The sequence below is a fragment of the Cucurbitaria berberidis genome (genome assembly GCF_010015615.1).
Source record: "Cucurbitaria berberidis CBS 394.84 unplaced genomic scaffold K460scaffold_1, whole genome shotgun sequence".
In the NCBI taxonomy this organism is placed as follows: domain Eukaryota; kingdom Fungi; phylum Ascomycota; class Dothideomycetes; order Pleosporales; family Cucurbitariaceae; genus Cucurbitaria; species Cucurbitaria berberidis.
In genome coordinates, this window is record NW_024468935.1 from 5,943,991 (window position 1) to 5,962,774 (window position 18,784).

The 18,784-nt window shown below is 45.6% G+C and overlaps 8 protein-coding genes across 8 annotated transcripts; 3 read left to right on the forward strand and 5 right to left on the reverse strand.

The window, feature by feature from the left end:
- Nucleotides 1-1,881: 1,881 nt before the first annotated feature.
- Nucleotides 1,882-3,543, forward strand: K460DRAFT_324885 (uncharacterized protein; the record flags this gene model as incomplete). Its single annotated transcript, XM_040930581.1, has 3 exons — nt 1,882-2,050; nt 2,124-2,179; nt 2,240-3,543. The coding sequence occupies exons 1-3, from the start codon at nt 1,941-1,943 to the stop codon at nt 3,541-3,543; spliced, it is 1,470 nt and encodes a 489-aa protein (XP_040794289.1). The 5' UTR covers nt 1,882-1,940.
- A 650-nt stretch (nt 3,544-4,193) lies between these two features.
- Nucleotides 4,194-5,448, forward strand: K460DRAFT_362468 (uncharacterized protein). Its single transcript, XM_040932645.1, has one exon. It carries the CDS (start codon nt 4,649-4,651, stop codon nt 5,066-5,068), a length of 420 nt encoding a protein of 139 aa, XP_040794290.1. The 5' UTR covers nt 4,194-4,648; the 3' UTR covers nt 5,069-5,448.
- K460DRAFT_362469 (uncharacterized protein) lies at nt 5,250-6,748 on the reverse strand. The gene is made up of 2 exons (XM_040932646.1): nt 5,389-6,748; nt 5,250-5,337 (listed from the first exon to the last, which is right to left on the reverse strand). The coding sequence occupies exon 1, from the start codon at nt 6,580-6,582 to the stop codon at nt 5,593-5,595; it is 990 nt and encodes a 329-aa protein (XP_040794291.1). The 5' UTR covers nt 6,583-6,748; the 3' UTR covers nt 5,250-5,337; nt 5,389-5,592.
- Nucleotides 6,749-6,910: 162 nt separating this feature from the next.
- On the forward strand, nt 6,911-7,351 carry K460DRAFT_401746 (dabb-domain-containing protein; the record flags this gene model as incomplete). Its single annotated transcript, XM_040936452.1, has 3 exons — nt 6,911-6,976; nt 7,031-7,141; nt 7,196-7,351. The coding sequence occupies 3 exons, from the start codon at nt 6,911-6,913 to the stop codon at nt 7,349-7,351; spliced, it is 333 nt and encodes a 110-aa protein (XP_040794292.1).
- Nucleotides 7,352-7,477: 126 nt separating this feature from the next.
- K460DRAFT_401747 (uncharacterized protein) lies at nt 7,478-8,278 on the reverse strand (the record flags this gene model as incomplete). The annotated part of the gene is made up of 2 exons (XM_040936453.1): nt 7,478-7,518; nt 7,573-8,278. 2 exons carry the CDS (start codon nt 8,276-8,278, stop codon nt 7,478-7,480), a joined length of 747 nt encoding a protein of 248 aa, XP_040794293.1.
- A 70-nt stretch (nt 8,279-8,348) lies between these two features.
- K460DRAFT_362473 (Arginase/deacetylase) lies at nt 8,349-10,684 on the reverse strand. The gene is made up of 9 exons (XM_040932647.1): nt 10,224-10,684; nt 10,074-10,167; nt 9,935-10,025; nt 9,784-9,867; nt 9,536-9,715; nt 9,439-9,480; nt 9,078-9,388; nt 8,865-9,025; nt 8,349-8,816 (listed from the first exon to the last, which is right to left on the reverse strand). Exons 1-9 carry the CDS (start codon nt 10,359-10,361, stop codon nt 8,733-8,735), a joined length of 1,185 nt encoding a protein of 394 aa, XP_040794294.1. The 5' UTR covers nt 10,362-10,684; the 3' UTR covers nt 8,349-8,732.
- A 741-nt stretch (nt 10,685-11,425) lies between these two features.
- Nucleotides 11,426-13,243, reverse strand: K460DRAFT_324896 (MATE efflux family protein). Its single transcript, XM_040930582.1, has 2 exons — nt 12,493-13,243; nt 11,426-12,445 (listed from the first exon to the last, which is right to left on the reverse strand). The coding sequence occupies exons 1-2, from the start codon at nt 13,130-13,132 to the stop codon at nt 11,511-11,513; spliced, it is 1,575 nt and encodes a 524-aa protein (XP_040794295.1). The 5' UTR covers nt 13,133-13,243; the 3' UTR covers nt 11,426-11,510.
- A 4,001-nt stretch (nt 13,244-17,244) lies between these two features.
- K460DRAFT_362475 (glycoside hydrolase family 76 protein) lies at nt 17,245-18,434 on the reverse strand. Its single transcript, XM_040932648.1, has one exon. It carries the CDS (start codon nt 18,420-18,422, stop codon nt 17,532-17,534), a length of 891 nt encoding a protein of 296 aa, XP_040794296.1. The 5' UTR covers nt 18,423-18,434; the 3' UTR covers nt 17,245-17,531.
- Nucleotides 18,435-18,784: the final 350 nt, after the last annotated feature.

Consider the following 18,784-nt stretch of genomic DNA (forward strand, 5'->3'; position numbering starts at 1 on the left):
TAGTAGAGCTGAGAGTCGAAGTTCTGCGGGCTGCAAAAGCTGATTTCGAAGTGTGTTGGCTTGGCACGCTAGATAGGTAAGCGAGCCCCACGACGCTTCCGCCCTAGGCAGGTGCGCTGCCCATTCATCGTCAGTGCGATTGTATTTTTGGACCCAGTGCTGTACACTTACTACCAGTCCATAGTGTGGAAATGCTTTAGTATCCTGAGCATCATGCAGCCCTGCATCCCGAGCCCAGAGGTATAATTACAATGCGAACGAGCACCCCGGCTGCGGACGATTCATCAACGGGGGGCAGAATCTGGGAAGACTAATCGATACAGTGACTGGCTTACACAAAAGTTAGATTCAATTCATGTCAACTTGATCAGGTGAGAAATAGGTGGAAGCAGACGGCTTCCGCTCCCAACTGTGCTACTTCAGCGTTGCACTGTCATCCCAATAGTGGCAGGCCTGTCTGTCTCCCCACCGCTCCCCAGCTCGGCGACGCCCCGCTTACGGCAAAAACGAAAAGCACAACGTCGTCGACATGCTGTTGGACTCGACTTGCGCTCGTGGGTGAACTGGACTTCGCCGAGCAAGATATGAATCGAGCACCCAATCCTAACAGAGTTTGCTTCTCGAGTCCGAAACTATGTACTAATGGCAGCTTCAGGTTCTTTAATAGTAAAAAATGTATCTGAGAAGTATTGATTGGCAGGCTTCACTCCATCCGAATCGCTGCTTGTAATACCGAGATCCATTGCTACACGACTAGGCCAGCCGGTTCAACAGACAGTTTGCCGGCAGCATGCATGAGTCTCCCGCCCCATCCGCATCGCCGACCGAAGGTCAATGACGCTTAGTGCGACGCTTATTTCCGTTGCAAGGTGTACCTTATTGCCAGCCAAACGACAGGACTCTGGAGATCGACTTTCAGTATGGTTGATGAAGCTAGCTAAGGGACTACGGCCAAGAAAGAGGATTACAAAGGAACCCTAATGAAACGTTAGGAAGTACGCGGAGATGACCCCACATACCTGTACCCGGCTTTCAATCCTGCATAGAAGGATCATTGGCTAAGTAGTACCGGTTGAATGTTACCATCCTCACGCGGACCGGAGCAGCGGCCACCAGTAGCGCGCCTCTTACCAGGTGATTTTATCGAGACGGCGTAAGTCCATGGTCATCTTTATCAACAACGATCAAATGTGGTCAAGCAAGCGTTTGTGCTTCTATATTGTAGAGAGACAAGATGTTTGCCTTGTAGCACGATACATCGAGTGCCCGTGATGCTCTGGCAGTAAACGTTGGTCTAACTTGCAACGCCTACTATAGGCTCGCAAGATGGCGACTCAACGTCCAACGTCAGGCAAACTTCCCCTGTACCCAATAACTCCACTTGAACGTAGCGCTTCCATTTCTTCGAACCTAGCAGACATGCTTTTCTGACCTATCCTCAGTTGTTTCCACGACAGACCCGCGCAATCGGGTTCTGCTCAAATGCATTAGATCTGCTGTCTTTGCAGCGGACCTGGTATGTGACAAGGTTCGAAGCTCGCTAAGCCGGCTGGAAGAGGCTGGTCTCTGGTATACACCCCGTTGGCGTATCACAGCCCCGGGTACAATTTATCCAATGCAGCATTGAGCCACCTCCACACTCGGACTATTCCAATCGGCATAATGGTCATACTAGGGTTTACGGCGACCTAATCAAGGGCAATCTAAGTAGATGCTATTCACCCTTCTCGACTATTTCCTCGATCATCAGTCGCCGCCGGCGTATGGGGGAAATACGGAGAATTTCATTTCAATCTCCTTGATTGCTGGTTCATGGCTTGGCGCCTGATACTCTAGGCTGAGTTGCCACTTTAACTTGTGGTAAGGTTGCACATTTCCTTTCTTCTAGTTGTCGTACCTACTGCAGAATGAGCTGTTGACAGCAAACTCCCGCATCTATCATGTTTACCGTCCGTTCTGAAGCCGACGGGCGGGCTTACCCATTATCCTTATGTCACATTCTATGCTTATGCGCAACATGGATATATGTTGCATCTGCACAACCTCAAGCGTGTACGCATTCGAGATTCATGTTTCACATCTTCCCTCGATTCTTTGCGCTAACCTGAGAATGTAGCGACGAGCAGCTATGCTTCCACCCGCCCCTCTGGAGGTTTTGAGATTATACCTTCAGCTCCAAGTGAGTTGGGAATCTGCATCTGAAATTCAAAGACTGACCGTGGCTCGTCCTGATGTATAGGATCCGACATTATACCTTCCACACCTACACAACCCCAGACAGAGCCCATAGATATAATACCATCAGCACATCTTCCCACGAGTTTGATACCGTCGCAACCACCGCCTTCGGGTTTGATACCTTCAGCGCCACCATCATCGAATATAGATCTTTCTACATCTAAAGCTCCTTCAAGACCGGGTCTTATTCCTTCCGCGCCTCTTCCAACGGACGCCACTCTTGTTATCAGCCCATCTCCGGTGAATGCATCGCGGACACCGGTGATGCACTCGACTGATGAAGGGCTAAAACCAATACCCCCAGCAGCGACACAAGTCGGAGACCCCAACGGTCACCATGAAATCACCGAACCAAACTTCACTGCTACAAAAATATGCAGAGGATGTCAGCCGGTTGTCGAAATCACTGCGACCGGCTGGTTGGACAGTCCCGCTGAGGAACAGCAGGGAACCACAGAGGGCCCGGCTAAAGCAACTATACCCGTTCGCAATTCAAATGTTGTCGTCGGACAAGCTCCGACGGGAGGCAACTTTGTGATAGGAGATTCCACCACTCTTACTCCTGGTCAAACTATCACTGTAGATGACACACCAGTCGCAATCCAGACCTCAGAGGGCAGGACCGAGGTCGTCGTGGGCACTACAACCATCCCAATGAGACCAGAGGTAGCCAACCCGCAAATCACTAATGCACCTGTTCCGCTTCCACCAGTACTCACCATCGGCACTGCAACTATAACCCCAAATGCGCAGACTAACTACATAGTTTCAGAACAAACCTTAGCACCTGGCGGCTCCGCGATCACTGTCTCTGGAACCACTATATCCCTCACCCCCTCCGCAACAGCCCTCGTCATCAATGGCAAGACTTCAACACTCACTCCACCTCTCGGTGTTGTGTACACCACCGAGATGCCTGCAGCACTCACCTTCCACAGCCACGTATACACGGCTAACCGCGCAGGCTACATAGTCATTGGCCACGGTACAACACTCATTCCTGGTGGGAACCCCATCACGGTAGACGGTACAACGTTGAGCCTCGAGCACGCTGGAACTGCGGTTGTTGTGCAGGGTACCACGAGCGTACTGCAGCCGGTTACGACGGTTGTGACGTTGACTAGGAGACCGAGTGGTGGAGGCGCCGGAGCTGGTATTGCAGGGCAAACGACTGCTACCGGACTGGCGTATCCAACTGACAAGCCGGTGCCTGGCGGTGCAGAATTGCAGTATAGATGTACTGTAGTAAATGGCTGGCTGGAAGGGCTACTGATATTGCTGTGGTGGGGGTTATTTGGCGGTTGAACTTCGAAAGCTGGTATGACGGGGAAATGCGTTAAGGAACTTGGATCACAATATACCCATCGGAATTTTGTCACTTTTCAATAGAAACAGAAAATGGAAATGCGCTGGTACTCCAAATACATGCGTCATAACAGTCGAGGGAGAGGGGTTGGTGGAAAGGGGTTGAACACGTGAGTGATCGAGATCTTTGTGTGTGAGCGCATCGCAGACCACGTAGGAGAAATCATCACAAGTATGCGACACCTTCATTTCGCGAGAACACGATCCTCACGAGCTCCAGGAATCCTTCGGGGTCTAGACTGATGTTGCATCCATGTCACCATCCTCTCCTTACACCACGACATCAACTCCCGATCGTGAGATCAAACACTCATCAAAGGCAAATTTTCCCATCTATACCTCCAAAGGCAGTCCTCTAACACTTAACGGACATCGTGAAAAATATCACTTGAGATTTACGTACAAGCATCCACTTGTCATGCTACGCCGGAATCTAGAATAGTCTTGCGACACTGCGCTGGCCAACCCTCGGCTAATTACGGGGCAGCTGGCTGGCCGCCGCGACAGCCAATAACAGAGTTTTCCACCGCCATGCCGTTAAGTGTTAGCCGACTGCCTCCAAAGGACATGTCCAAAATCTCTTCCCTTCAACATGACACAACGCCTACCCTGAACCAAAATTAGCCGCCGTCGGGAAAGGCACCTGTGACGCCTTCGGAAAACGCATGCAGGCTTACCGTCCAGTCCCAGGTGTCATAAGTCCTGTCGCACAGACCTCGTTGAGGTGTTTGCTGACAAAATCTGTGGGTTTGTAAGCTCTTTGACCAATGAGACTCTCGGATTGCATTCTATTCCATGTTGCGATCGATCCAGGACGACATGTGCAAGGCGTGGTGAGTAAAATTCTGATGACTTGAGCAGTTTGACGATGGGACTGGTGATGCTTGGCGGGGTCATAGGACATCTGGGGTAGGGTGGGTAGGTGGTATAAAGAGACGGGTAGGTAGCGCAGTGCAATGGGCATCAAACAGCAAAGCATTCAGTCGATCAATACCACTACAATCAACTTCGACAATCCAAACCACCAAACCAACACAACTTCACAATGCCATCAATCCTCTCCTCCGTTGCGGCTCACGCAAAGGCCCACCACGAGAGCATGAACGCCGCATGCGAGATCTACTACTCTCACCCATCCACTGAGACATCGCGCAACAACTCCATCACCTCGCCAGCGCAGAAGAAGAACCCCACCAACGCAGCAAAGGCATGGCAAGCCATCAAAAAGCACCACCAAGAAATGAACGAGGCCTACACCGTCTTCTACTCGCCCGGCGTATCAACAGCCTCATCTCGCTCCAACTCTGCCGCGCATTCGCCACGCGAAAGCGTAGAGCAGGAAAGGCACGAGGAGGAAGCCCTTGCGCCCAAGAACTACCAGAAAATCTGGAAGGCGCTGAAGACCAAGGCCATTGAGCACCACCGGAGCGTCAACTCGGCCTACGAGACCATGTACGGGTTTTAAGCATTGAATGAAGGGGGTAAATGACAGGGAGAGCCACGACCACAGGCGGTGACTCGAGAGAAAGCAAAAGTTTTTTGAAGCATTCCGCTATATACCATTTGTTTTGGCGGTACAGGGCATAAGGCGTTTTTTGGATCCGGGAATCTCGTGTGTATACCACGATTGATACGATGGATATAATGCCCAGTAGTTAATGTAATGATCATTCCTTGAAATATGTTTTCGATGACGCCTTGGTGAATGCACAGTTAGTGATAGCATGGGATAACCTAATTAGTATTAGTAGGCTCTACGCTTTCGAATGTTACTTGCGAACTTACCAAAGTTATTCTAGCCCTAAGATGTGCCGAGAGATTCCATGTCATCATCTGTGAAGTCCCTTTATTAACAAAAAAAAGTGATAGTCATATTCAGACGAAGACCATGTCTAGTTCTTAAAAATAAGAGCAATACAGTATCACTCCTGAATCATAACACGTTCTGGTGCAACCAACCTCTTATAGTTCAGTCCGACTCGTTGCCTCCTAAGCACTCCACCTCATAAACCCGAAGACTGCGTTGATCAACACCCCCATAACAACAGCCACCTGTCTCCTTCTAGTCCATACCCCTTCTTCTCTAAATCCCCACACCAAGCTCCCCAGGGGCCAAAAGAAGCCTGTCATATACCCCCACAACATGTCATCTAATCCACCCTCTTCCACAGCAAAGCCCGCGCCCCACCCAGCGTCCCCAGTGCCAGTTCCATCCGAGCCAGCGAGAGAGGCAGACGGGTCGTTGGCAGAGCTGTCCAGCCACTGGTCTTCGAGCACGCGCATTTGTGCAGGAGACGGCATGGTGTCGGGCGTGTGGGTAAAGGAGAGGTTGGTTTGGAAGTGTGAGCGGAGGGACGCTACTTCGGCGGATGTGAAGCCAGAGGACAAGAGGCGGTCGAAGCCTTGGGCTTGCGGTTGGGGTGCCGTGGTTGTTGAGCTCCGTCTTCGTCGGGCATCGTCGCTCTCAGTTGCGCTGATGCTGCTGGTACGGCGCCGCGTTGGCGACGTTTCGTACTGTGACTTCAGCGCTATCTCGGTGTTTTGCGCAAGGGTGGCTTCGCTGGCGAGTTCGGACGGGGACAGCGCATCGCCTAGAGAGCAGTGTATGTAGTACTTCTTCGCCTCAGATGGTATGTCTGCAGTTGTACCATACTCCACCGATGGAGTCTCCCGCAACGGCTGTTTCCCTTTACTCTTGCGTCCCGTCCCATTCTCATCATACGATCCATCGCGCGGCGGAGGACGCGGGGGTGGCGCTAGCCTCAAAGATGTAGACAGCGGAGAAGTGTCAGCGAGGACTTTGCCTGCGTATATCAACCGTAGTCGCGCGGAGGCGTGGTTAGGCGGTAGGGTTTGTCGGATGAGCTGCTTGAGGGACAGCGTAGTCGTTGTTCTTGGCGTGTTTATGGACAGTGGCAAGTCAGGCACAGACGCTGTGAAGCGGATAATTAGGTATATGAGTTGCTCGGGGAGAGCCATCGCGTTGCTCATCTTCGAGATGGTGACTTGTGGTGGAAGCCAAGGGCAGGTAGTGCAGCTTGGTTGCTCGGCCGCTTGACGAAGGCGCAGAAGTTGCGACTCGGCATGACGTGTTGTAAGCAAGGTAGTAGTTCTGCCGTCAGAATATCATGGAGGAATAGTAATGTATGGTCGTGCGGGCTGTCGCGATTGAGGGTACACGGAAGTCCGGAGCTAGCTAGCGTTCTGAGGTCATACATCCGAAGCCCCATACCTAACCCCATCTCGAACCGTACTCATCCATTCCCAGAGGACAGTTGTACTCAACGAAGATTTTCATATATACACAATGACAGTTGTTCACATCGTATTATTCGAGTGGAAACCCACAGCTACTTATGAACAGGTCGATGAAGTATGTCATACAGTCGGTCCTATCATACATGATATCCACACTAACAATATACAGGCATGCAAGCGCATGCTAGCACTTCACGAAAAGTGCCTCCACCCAACTTCCAGGCAACCCTACATCAAGTCGTTCTCGGGCGGCAAGAACAACAGCCCCGAAGGCCATGCCGTGAATTATACCCCCTAAACCCTCTTGGAGATGAGAATCCTGATCCCGATCTAGGGCGCTTTTACACACGGCTTCGTCGTCGAGTTTGCGAGCGCAGAGGACCGAGACTACTATGTGAACGAAGACCCTGCCCACCAAGAGTTTGGCAAGTTCGTTCTAGAAGTTGCGCAGGGGGTGAAGGTCGTAGATTATGAGCCAGGGACGTTCTGAGGTTTTATGGTAATGATGAGAGCATTCTAAAACGATTGATGCATGCTGAAAATGATATGCCGGGGTATAACGCCGGTAATGCTGCTCCAAATGATGCTGAATCTCCTTTATGAAGTCGTAAGGGGATCATGATACGCTGAAAGATTCTCCACAGCCGCATTGTTCCGCTGTCGTTTGTTAGCTTCTCCATTCATAGATCTCAAACGAACGAAAGGACTTACTGATATTCGGGTTCTTGAAAATAAACCTCTGGTTCAGCTTGTCTTCAAGCCAATCCATCTCACTCCCAATGATATTCAGCAGCGCCTTGTTGTCAATCAAAACCTTGACACCATCCTGCTCAACCTGCTCATCGAGCATGGACGGCTTATCCACGTATTCTAAATGGTATGCCAACCCCGAACAGCCCTTCGCCCTTGTGCCTATCCGTATAAGCTTTGGTTCGGGGAGTTCGAGGAGCTCTCGTAGATGTGCTACGGCGGATGGTGAGAGCTTGATCGTCGCTTTTCGGGGCCCGAAATTGTAGCGTCGCGGTCGGAGAGACTTGTTGGGAGCAGCTGCTGGCTGTGGCTTTTGCGCCTCGCCTTCTGGTATGCTGACTAATGGCTGCTCTTGATGGGTAGCAGCACTGCGGTCCTGATGAGACAATCGTGAGGGAATTGACTGATTTGCCTCGGGTACGCCTCCGGCTATTGAAGTATCTGGCACACGGGCGTTACGTGGTGGCGGCTCGGGGAATAACGACGCAGGATGATACGCCGTCGCAGTCTGCATCTGTCGCTTCGACGACTGGCGGTACTGTATCGATGAGGAGAAGCTGCGGAGACATTGCGAACATCGGCGGGGAGTTGATGATGGAGCGGCGAATCGTAAGTATGTGGAGTTTGAGGAACGGGCGAGCGCTCCAGCTGTGCGTGATACAGACATGGCGAAGGGTTGTCTTCTGAGATATACTGCTACTAAAACAAACAAGCACGTGTATTGTGAAGAGGAATGGTGAGGGACGACGGGTGATTGTTGCTGAATTCGTGAAGCCTATGTCATCTGCGGCAAATCCCGGCACAAGGTGCCATTACCAAGCCAAAGCGTGTGGTTGGCTGGCGATCGCGAAGATCATTTCCTTCGCCCCTCTGTACTTCGCAGCGTGACCTGTCATCCCGACTCATACCAGACACAAAATAACAAATCGAATGACTAGTCTTGACACCTTTTCTCGAATGCAGTTGTATTTTGTCGTCACCTATACCCTGCTCGTCCCGCAAATACTGCCTGCGCAGTCCGCTCTACAGTCAACAGGACCCTGTTTCCCCAAGCTCCGCTCCAGAACACACCATGCTTTGTTTGTTTAACGTCTATTAACTACATCCAGCATCTTTCCATCTTATAGCTCAATTGTCTCTTGCTTGCCTAGTTCGCTGAGGGGTCCCTTCTTGACCATCAAAGTCATAACCTCGTACAGAACATCCTACCCACTGTCAGTACCTAAGCAACAGATATTGGGCCTGCTACTTACAGCAGCGGCCATGGTCGTCAATTCAGCATTGGTGTCGTAAGCGGGAGCGACCTCGACAATGTCGGTTCCAATGAGGTTGATACCCTCTAAACCGCGGATGATGGTGCGAAGCTCGCGCGTGGTCCAGCCTCCAGTCTCAGGCGTGCCAGTTGCAGGCGCAACTATACATCTGGGTCAGCCTCGCTGGTTGTTATAGACGGCACGGCAACTCACAAGCAGGGTCAAGGGTATCAATATCAATACTCAGGTAGACAGGTTTCGTAGTACCGACTCTCTCCTTGATCTTCTTGATGATACCATCAGTACCAATCTTATCAATCTCCCTGGCCTCGACAATTTGGAAGCCACAATATCCATCGTTCTCGTAGTCGGAGGGTCCAGACAGCGTCGTGCGGATGCCGGCGTGGATGTTAGAGTCGTTGGCGAGGAGGCCTTCTTGCGCTGCATGGTAGAAGTATGTTCCATGGTTGATACTGGCTTGCTCGCTGGGAGCGCCACCGAAAACTTTGGGCTTCCATGTGTCACTGGTTGCACGATTAGTTATTGATCGGGTGTTGGACTTTATGGAGCTTACAGATGACTATCGAAGTGGATGACACTGATAGGGCCGTATTCCCTTTCATTCGTGGTCAGTTCGCTGTTGCGGATCTAGTTGTGGTGCGCACACTCACCGGTTGATGGAGCGCAGCAAGGGAAGTGTAATGGTATGGTCACCACCAAGTGTGATCAGTCGTGGAAGTGTCGTGCCCTTCTTGGATGGGCCCGGCTTATCAGCATGCGTATATGGAGCGCGGCTCAAGAGGAGGTTGTGGCCTTCTTCAATTTGCTGCAGCGCATAGGCGTTGTCGTACCTATGGTAAAGTTAATTGTGCTACCCTTGACTTCCAAACATGCTTCCATAAGAAAGCGGGTTCCTTACGATGTCACCGGAATGTCTCCACAGTCGATGACCTTTGCCCAAGAGCTGAAAGGGTTTGCCTTGAGCGGAACATTGTAGCCGCCACTAAATCCCAATTTGCGTGAGCCTTGGGAGCCCAAAAGTAAGCACTCGACTGCTTAATGAAACATACTAGAGATTGAGCCGGCGAGAACCTTGTCTAATGCCGCTGGGCCCAAAGCGGGCCCCTGGACGGTACGACGTGCCAGTGTCAAATGGAGCGCCTACAAGTTGTCAACTGGCGAAAGATCCACAAGTACAGGATATAGTACCGATGAACGCAATGTCGTATTTCACATCGCTAGAAAGACATGGGTGGTACTTGAGACGGCCGAACGTGGAGATGCCGGAGAAGATGGAATCTGCCTGTGCTGAGGTCAATGGATGTTCTAGAGCTCTAATTCGAGATTGGGAATCCTAACTTGTTTTCCACCATCGCCAGGAAGCGTATTGTACCACAATCCCTCGTGCGGGCCAGCCAATGGCTCTTGGTCGTGGTCATGGTCGCCATGGGCAGCGACAGCAGCTGCGAAGCCAAGAAGAGTTGAAGAAAGCTTCATTGTTGCAGGTTCTGAAGCTGAAAAGCAAGCAACGGAGGATATTACAGACGGAACGAAACAACAGGATCGCGGGAACGTGAAATAAATAGCTGTGGGAAGCTCATACCCCTCTGTATCTGCCTACCTCTTGACCAGCTCCTGTTAGGTAAACAGCTTGAGCTACCCTTGTCCATTATGTCGTATGCAAATCTAGCTCCATTTTTCCTCCGATCGGTTAGAATATCGATGTGAGCTTTGGATTTTGGTCACCATCGGTATAGTGAGCATTCGGAGATGGCGCTTTCTGGGTCCTTAAGAAGAATCATAGTGTACCGCGTGCGGATGATTGAGCAAGAGATGTGCAACAACTTATGCTCCTCGTCTGCACCACGATAATATCTTGATAGCTTCCCCAGCTCGCAGCCATTTGATCAGAGGTCACGTTCAGAGCATGCAACGGGCGTTGCGGGTGGATGTGGAGCTCGCCCCCGCCATGTGCGATGACGGCGCCACGGGCATGGAACCAGAGGAGTTGACCAGTAAGAGGGCACATGGAGCATGCCGTAAACGTTATATTCAGCATTTCAAATCTTCTTCAGTATCAGTCTTATCTAAAGCGGCACAAGATCCTGGGGAGCTATAGACTTATGCGGGTAGCGAGCTTCCGATGCAGCGTTTACGTATAAACCACCGATTAGTAGACTACGTAACGCCGTTTCCAACGGTAGAAGGGCTTGTCATAGGCTGAGTTGTTGATAGCAAGAGCTAGTTCTGCTGGCTTCCATGCACATTGGTTCGATATTGCTTCTTCTCGCGCAATAGGCGGTCAAAAGTGAAGCAGGGGGCTATGCATGCTCACGATAAGACACACTGTTCGCTGCTCATGAGTTCACCTACCGTGAGCGTCATCAACGGCACTTCAGAGTGTGGAGCGTGGGGAAACCTTGGAAGTAGCTATGGTACCTGTGCGTGTGAGGTAAGGTCAAATCGGTGCAGGGGTCCAGATAATGATCGCACTAGCCCCGCTGCTTGCCCACTTCGAGCAATTTCTAACACTTTACGCAGAATTACTCGGGATGCTATTTACCTCTATTTTACTGTTGTCTAATAAGCACTTTTGCTAGTACGCCCATAATTGCCTCAATCACACCATAATGCCTGCAAACTGCGCTACCGGTACACAGCGTTCGGTGTGATCTCTTCCGGCATACCCAACTCAGCCCTGTCGTCTGAATCCATCCTCTCGAAAGCCTTCTTGACTTCGTAGTCCCAGTTACTCCATGCTACGATCGCCCATTCTGCGAAACCTACAATGTACAACGCAATGCATTGGCCAACCCACAAGCCTGCCAAACCCCAACCATGGAAGGCAAGCCAGATCCCTAGTGGTAGCGCTCCGCAGTAATAACTAACAATGTTCACCGTTGCCCCTATATGTTGTCTACCCATTCCTCGAAGCGCTCCACCACAGCTGCCATTGAGGCCGTCCGCAATCTGAAACAGCGCGACGTAGGGCATTACCTTTGCGGTGAGCCTGATAACTTCAATATCGTCGTTAAAAATCCTAGCGTAGAAGTCCTTGACTCCCATGAGCACCGCCAGTACCAGGGCTCCTAGTATCATGCTCAACACAGCCGCAGTGTTGGCGGCTCGCGCAGCGCCTTTAGCATTGCGCGCTCCTAGGAGATTGCCAACACGCGAGGAGGTGGCAACTCCTACTCCGAAAGGTATAGTGTTCATAACTTGATCCGTAGTCATAATTACACTTTGCGCAGCCAGCGGTATAGTGCCAAGTTTGCCAGCAACAAGTGCGACAATTTCGAATGCCCACCACTCTGTTCCAACGTGTATAACTCCAAGGAAGGCTAGGCGTGCAAATACCCACATATTCTGTAGGCATTTGCGGTCCCAACCTCCCCAGCACTGCCAGCCATCTACGAAGCGTGCATAGGCGAGAAGTAAAAGGAAGGACGCCCAGTAGGCAATGCCGGTAGCGAGCGGTGCGCCCAGAAGACCCATGTTGAGAGTATATACGAAGAGGTAGTTCAAACCCGCGCTCAAAGGGGAGGTGATCAGAAGGACGTAGGTTCCAGGTCTCATAATTTCTGTGTGTATTAGCAGGCGGAAATCTACCATCGGAAGTCAAAAGTACCTTGAGCTTGTAGGTATTTCTTCACCGCCTCAAAGTATATGTAGCCGATCCCGCCAGGAGCGAGAACAGAGAGGAACCTAGCCGAGTCGCGTGCAATATATTCTTCCTGACCAAGTGCTTTGAATAGCGGTTCCGAGCAGATCCACATGATGGCAATTGGTATGTAGAACAACAGGAGAACGATAAATGAACGCTGCAGAATGATACCAAGGTCGTGGGGATTCTTGCTTCCAGTAAAACTTGCAGATGCCAGAGTATCGATCGCCGTCGTTCCTCCGAGTGCGATGAGCCACCCAGTCGCCATTGCGAACATGTAGGAGAAAGCAGCTGTGGCAAGAGCTTCTGGAGATAGACGCCCTACAATCAACACCGATATTGTTTGCAAAGAGTTCTGAAGCGCATATGCTACAACTACAGGTAACGAACCCTTCAGAAGGATCCAGAACTCTTGTAAGATCAGTTGAAAATTCGATGCGGATTCGTCCTCAAATTCATGGGTCTCGCCGATAGACCATTCCTCATGCGGGGAGGACGGTAGTAGTGATGTTTGCTCGGTGGGTGTTATATCTGCTTCCTCCGCCTTTGACTTCCCGAGAAATTTCGGTAGCCATGACCATGATTTGCTCGTTTCGTAGTCCATGATGAGGCTTGAATGATCAAGAATTGAGGCAAAGAATGATAGATGGGCTACCTCTGGGCTTGACAGTCCCAATATGTACCGAAAGCCATGAGATGCGAAAGGCAATTACGCAACATGCTGTACATGGGATTATGAGAGCATTCAAATTGCAAAAAAAGTGGATATCCTGATAGAGTGGGATGACAGTACGCATGACGATACACATAAGACGGCTTGCAAGCGGTGTAATCGCGGAGCAATCGACCTACCATGAAGAGCGGAATACATGCAGGCGGCACGGGTGAAGCAGTATGCATGTAGGCTGTAGGCCCGATGGAGAGATGGAGATGAAGCGTATCTGTGAGTGGATGCTAGTTCTGCTGCAGTCTTATCGACGTGCATCTGCTTCGTTGACTAAGGTCGTCCAGTAAGTCCGCGAAGATCGGATGGGTCCAATCAGCAGGGCAGGCACTACTAAGGTAGATCAGCTAATGAACTGTTTCAGCCAATAAACCACCTTAACAAAAGTCACCCATCTATAAAAATAAGGCTATAAAACTACTAATAAAAATTATTATTATAAAATTTTTTAAAATATTAGTAAATAAACGCTTGCAATTAATTTATACTATTTAAATTTTTATAAAAAGTTAATTTAGCAGCTGCGCGTAATAGTTTTAAATAAAAACAGTAATAGCTGCAATATATTTAAACTACTATTTTTAGTATTTATAATATAATAATGCTTTACTATATTTAAATTTGCAAAATATAAAATTATTTATTTATATTTATTTACTTTATTATAAAATTTTTATAAAATTATAGCTTTTTTTTTTTATTACTTTTGCGTATATATAGTAGCTTATTTTTAAACTATTACTGCGCGCTTTTTTGCAGCGCGCTTTTTAGTAAATAATTATATTATTTTTATTTTTTTTATAATTTTCTTTTTGTATAACATTACTATTGCTTTTAATTTTTTTATTTTTTTTTTAAAATTATTTAGCTTTATTTTTGCGTTATTTTATTATATTGCATATTTTTATAAATAAAAGTAAAGTCAACGCTAGAGCGGATTATACAACGCAGTAAGAAAATTTAGTATAAAACTATAGTTTAGGTGCTATACCTAGTACCTTAATATAGTATTAAAGCAGTAAAGTTTACACAATATTAGGCTAGCTAAATAAATTATTAAAACTAATAATTGCCATTAGCAGACCTAATGCGTTATTATTTAAAAATTATAGCAATATAATTATTAACTCTTAATAGTAACTAACTTGTTTAGGCAATGCTAGGCAAGTTAATTAATATTTATTATAAGCAGGGCATTTAGTTAAGTTCTTAAGCTTTATATAAAAATTATTATTTATTAAACTACAGATAAATACTTAGCCTGCTATTAGGAGCTTAATTTAGTAATAAGCTTGCACCTTAACTAACATTCTCCTAAATAAAAAAAGTAAGCAACTTAATTAGTAACAGCATGCAAAGTATTAATTAAAATTCTAGTTTAGCAAATTAGCTTGTAAAAAATTAAAAACTATAGTATTTTATATAGTTATTAATAGCTTGTAATAGTTGAAAGTAGGGAGCTACAGGCAGCAGTTCCAAATGTATAATATGTACATAAAAGGACGCCTTTTTTTTATGCAATTGTTTTTTATGCAGCAAGCTATACAAAGTCTATATAACAATTATATTGCGTATATAAGCTTTTTAAATAGTTTTTAAATTTTAAAATACTATAGCGCTATAAAATTTTTTATACTATTAAAAATTTAAAAATTTACTTTTACTTTTATACTTTTTTTTAGTTAAAAGCGTATTGTAGAAACTTTTATTTTTATAATAAAAAAACTTATTTTATATTTAAAAAAAATATAGTATAAAGCCTAATTATTTAGCTTTAATTTTTACTTTATTTTTTATAATAATTTTAAATAAATTGCAAAGCTAGTTCTAAGTATTTTTATTATTATTTTTTCTATTTATTAACTTTTAATCTTCCTGTTATAGTTGTATTTTAAATTATTATAGTATAATATTAATATTAAGTAGCTTAATGCTTATAGCTTTAAACGCTTTTTGTATATTTATAAAAATAAATATAATATTATAAATAGCTTAAAATAATAAGAAAAAATTGCTTTTATTTATAAAAATAAAGCTTTAGCTATAATAAAAGTAGTACGCAAGCTTAGTTAAATAAATAATTAAAAAAAGTAAAAAAAGTACTATATTTAAAAGTTATAAACTATAAATTAAATAAAAAAAAAATATTATTAAAAAGATTTTATTAGCGTTGCAAAAATTTATAAAATTAGTAATAAAGTAGCTGCTATAACTATTAAAAATAAAAATTTTATAATTTGCTTATGCTTTGCTTTTTATATACTAATTAAAAATTTATTTAAGCTAGGCTAAACTAATATTATTATTAGACTATTTAAAAAAACTTATTATAAAAAAAATTTAATATTTTTTTGCTTTTATATTGCGTAACTAAATATTATAAAATTTTTTTTTTTTTTTAAAAATTATATTTAGATTTACTGCGCTTTTATCTACATAAATATATACTAAAATTATTATTTATTTTTAATTACTATTTTGCAAAGCTGTTATAATTTATTTTTACTTTTAAAATTATTTTAAAAAAACTTATTTAAAATATAAAGTAATGCTAATAAAAAATTTTTTTTTATTTATATTATAAATATAGCGCGCGTTAACTTTATACTTTTAAATTTTTAAATAAAAAAAGTTAAAATATAATTTATAGCTATGCTTAGTATTAGCTAAGTGCTATTTGCAATTAATTTTAGTAGTATATTTAAAAATAAAAATATTATAATATTTTTTTAAAAATTGCGTAATTTATATATTAAAAATTTTTTATTTTAATACTTTAAAGGCAAAATTTTTTATTATAGCTTTTATAAGTATAAGCCTGTGTTTAAATAAACTTTATATATATTATATAAGTTTTAATTTTTATTATAAATTAAAATATATTTATTGTTAAACTTTTTTTATATTTAATTGCATTTTTTTTTAGTATTAGCGCGCTAAAGTAATTTAATTAATATTAAATATTTTTATAGCTATGTAGTATAAAAATTATTTTTTAAAATTTTATAAATTAATTGCTGCAATTGCATCTAAAATTAGATTATTAGTAGTAAATATATTATAGTTTAAAAATAATGTATTAAGTTTGTTTTAATATTAGGGTGGTTTATCGGCTGAAATAGTTTATTAGCTAATCTACTTTGGTAGCGTTGATACCGAACCCGTGTGAGCCTAGCTAGGCAAGTGCTGGATCGACCGACCACGTTCCCATCATTTTCAATACCTACATGCGGTAGACTCGGTGAATAGAACATGTGACTTTTTCTAAATATTACTGGGAGGTGGGATGCATGATGCAGACGCTTGTTCGCGGGTGTCATAGCAAGTGCGCCGTCCCGCTGGCGCTAACGCTTCTCTTTATATCAAGACCATGTCGGATTCCAGCACTAAAGGCGAATCTTCTAACCCTTATCTACGGTCTCGATAGCAAGAGAGGATAGATTACGCAAATCACGATAGAGTCTTCTGCAAGCGAAGGGAAGAAGAGATTCTGGAAATATACCCAAGGGTGCTGATTGGCCACACATACCAGAAGAGGTGTCAAATCGTATCGAAATGCACCCGTTTGTGCATCAGATTCCCGCCATAACACGTATAATTAGCATGATTAAAGGAGGGCGGTAACAGCGATTCGCCAGAAAAAGGAGGATACATCAACCCAACCCACACAACAACATATCCGACCCGAAAGCCGTCATCCATGCGATAAGAGAATAAAAACTCCGCGGAAGAGCACTCCCCAAAATCGAAAACGGGACTAAATCAATATTGATGCAGTTCTTGAGTAACACTCACGCATGCCGAGAGCCGAGAGTCTTTCGCTTCGAAAGCATAAAACTTTGTGGTCTCGGTAACCTCGTACCACAATGCATAAGACTCCTTATGCAGGCAGATCCCGGCTCCGTAACAACATGCAGGGAAAGCTTAACCACCACCGAGAACGAGATGAGATGGAGCGAACACTATCAAGAGTACAAGACACTAGATTAAAGAAGGGGTGTCTAACTAAGTCTTTCGATCCTAAAACAGGATGTAACGATCGGTTGGTTTTCATAACATCATAATAAACCCGAAAATCCTAGCTGCACAACATGCTGCCGGAAGGGGGTACTAAAAAAAGCTCACAATAGAGGGTATAAGTCGTGGACGTCCGCAGCCAAAAGGGGACCGTACCACAAAGTGAGAGCTGTGAAAAACAAAACATTAGTCCGCTCATGCCAAAGGACTCTAATAATGAAGCAAACCTCGTCGTAGATCGCAATTTGTCTCCGACGTGCTTCTAAGCAGCTTGTGCAGCAGCAACAAGAATATCAATCCCCGCCGCATGACTAGCTGTATTAGCATTACTGCTTCCGCCTTGCCATCGATCGGCAATGACACCGTTGTCGACTTTGGGTTGTGACCAAGCCGATTCAGCATTCTTCTTCAGAAACGCCGTGAACGACTGCTGCGGCTCGTTTTCGTTCAAAAGCGATAGGCCTCTGACGAAAGCTCCCTTGAACTGCGCGCCTTGCTTGTCCAAAGGCCCACTGACGGGCTCGGTCAGGATGCCGTTCTCGCTGAGCCGCGACATCGCTGCATTGGCAATGTTATACGCGTGCTGGATGAATCCGCCGTCGGACTTTGCGCGCGCGAGTTCAGATAGGCCAGAGAGGATAACGCCCTGGTTGTATGTGTATGTCGTCTTGCCGTCGTTCTTGCAACTCTTGATGTCAATACCATCATTAATGAGTCCATTTGGGCTGATAACGCCAGACTCGAAGAACCAATCCCACTCCATCTGCGCCCAGTTCTTGTAATATTCTTTCTCTTGGCCACTAACGCGGTTCGCTAGACTTGCGCCCACTGCGAGGAAAAGCTCGTTGGATATAGCGGCGATGGATTTGTGGTCTTTGTCCCACCATATGCCACCATTGCAAGGTGTGTTCCATCCGCCCGTCATATCTTCGAAAAGGTCTTTCGCTGTATTAAGGTACTTGGCATCGCCAGTCAAATCATACGAAGCAATCCAACCCATAGCCCACCAACCCATGTCGTCGTAAAAATCGTTCTTCCAGGCTTTTGCATTTAGCTGATTTCCAGATTTCGCGTATGTGTTTGAAACGATGTCTACGGCGGTCTGCTTGAAGGAAGCGTCTTGGAGGCCGAAGCGGGCGAGAGTTTCGACCATGTTTCCTGATTGCCACCAGAGCTTGTCCCTTGTGATGTCAGAAAGAGTAATAGTGTTGGGGGAAGTAGGCACTTACCAAAGGCCGGTATTAGCATCATACCACTTGTCTTGTAGCGTTTTGATGGCTGCATTTGCATCATCTGCGTAGTCGGCGAAGACAGGACTGGAGTATAACAGAGGAAGCAACAATGATATTAAGAGTTTCATTTTGAGAGCAAGTGTGTAAAAGTGTGGTAGACCTTCTTTGATTGGAGCCCGAGATGTGGTTCAAGCGTAGATATATAGTCAAAGACGAATTTGCGAGACAGAAGGGACACTCTTGGTTTTATGTCTCCACAGAATACCATGATCGCAACACAACG

Bases quoted from the DNA above. Each gene is read 5' to 3' on its own strand.
- K460DRAFT_362468 (XM_040932645.1), top strand. From the start codon at position 4,649: ATGCCATCAATCCTCTCCTCCGTTGCGGCTCACGCAAAGGCCCACCAC.
- K460DRAFT_362469 (XM_040932646.1), bottom strand. From the start codon at position 6,582: ATGGCTCTCCCCGAGCAACTCATATACCTAATTATCCGCTTCACAGCG.
- K460DRAFT_362473 (XM_040932647.1), bottom strand. From the start codon at position 10,361: ATGAAGCTTTCTTCAACTCTTCTTGGCTTCGCAGCTGCTGTCGCTGCC. The intron at 10,168-10,223 runs GTTAGGATTCCC...ACCTCAGCACAG, and splicing joins CTGGCGATGGTGGAAAACAA to GCAGATTCCATCTTCTCCGG. The intron at 9,716-9,783 runs GTAAGGAACCCG...ACTTTACCATAG, and splicing joins GGAGACATTCCGGTGACATC to GTACGACAACGCCTATGCGC.
- K460DRAFT_324896 (XM_040930582.1), bottom strand. From the start codon at position 13,132: ATGGACTACGAAACGAGCAAATCATGGTCATGGCTACCGAAATTTCTC. The intron at 12,446-12,492 runs GTACTTTTGACT...TAATACACACAG, and splicing joins GAAATACCTACAAGCTCAAG to AAATTATGAGACCTGGAACC.
- K460DRAFT_362475 (XM_040932648.1), bottom strand. From the start codon at position 18,422: ATGGTCGAAACTCTCGCCCGCTTCGGCCTCCAAGACGCTTCCTTCAAG.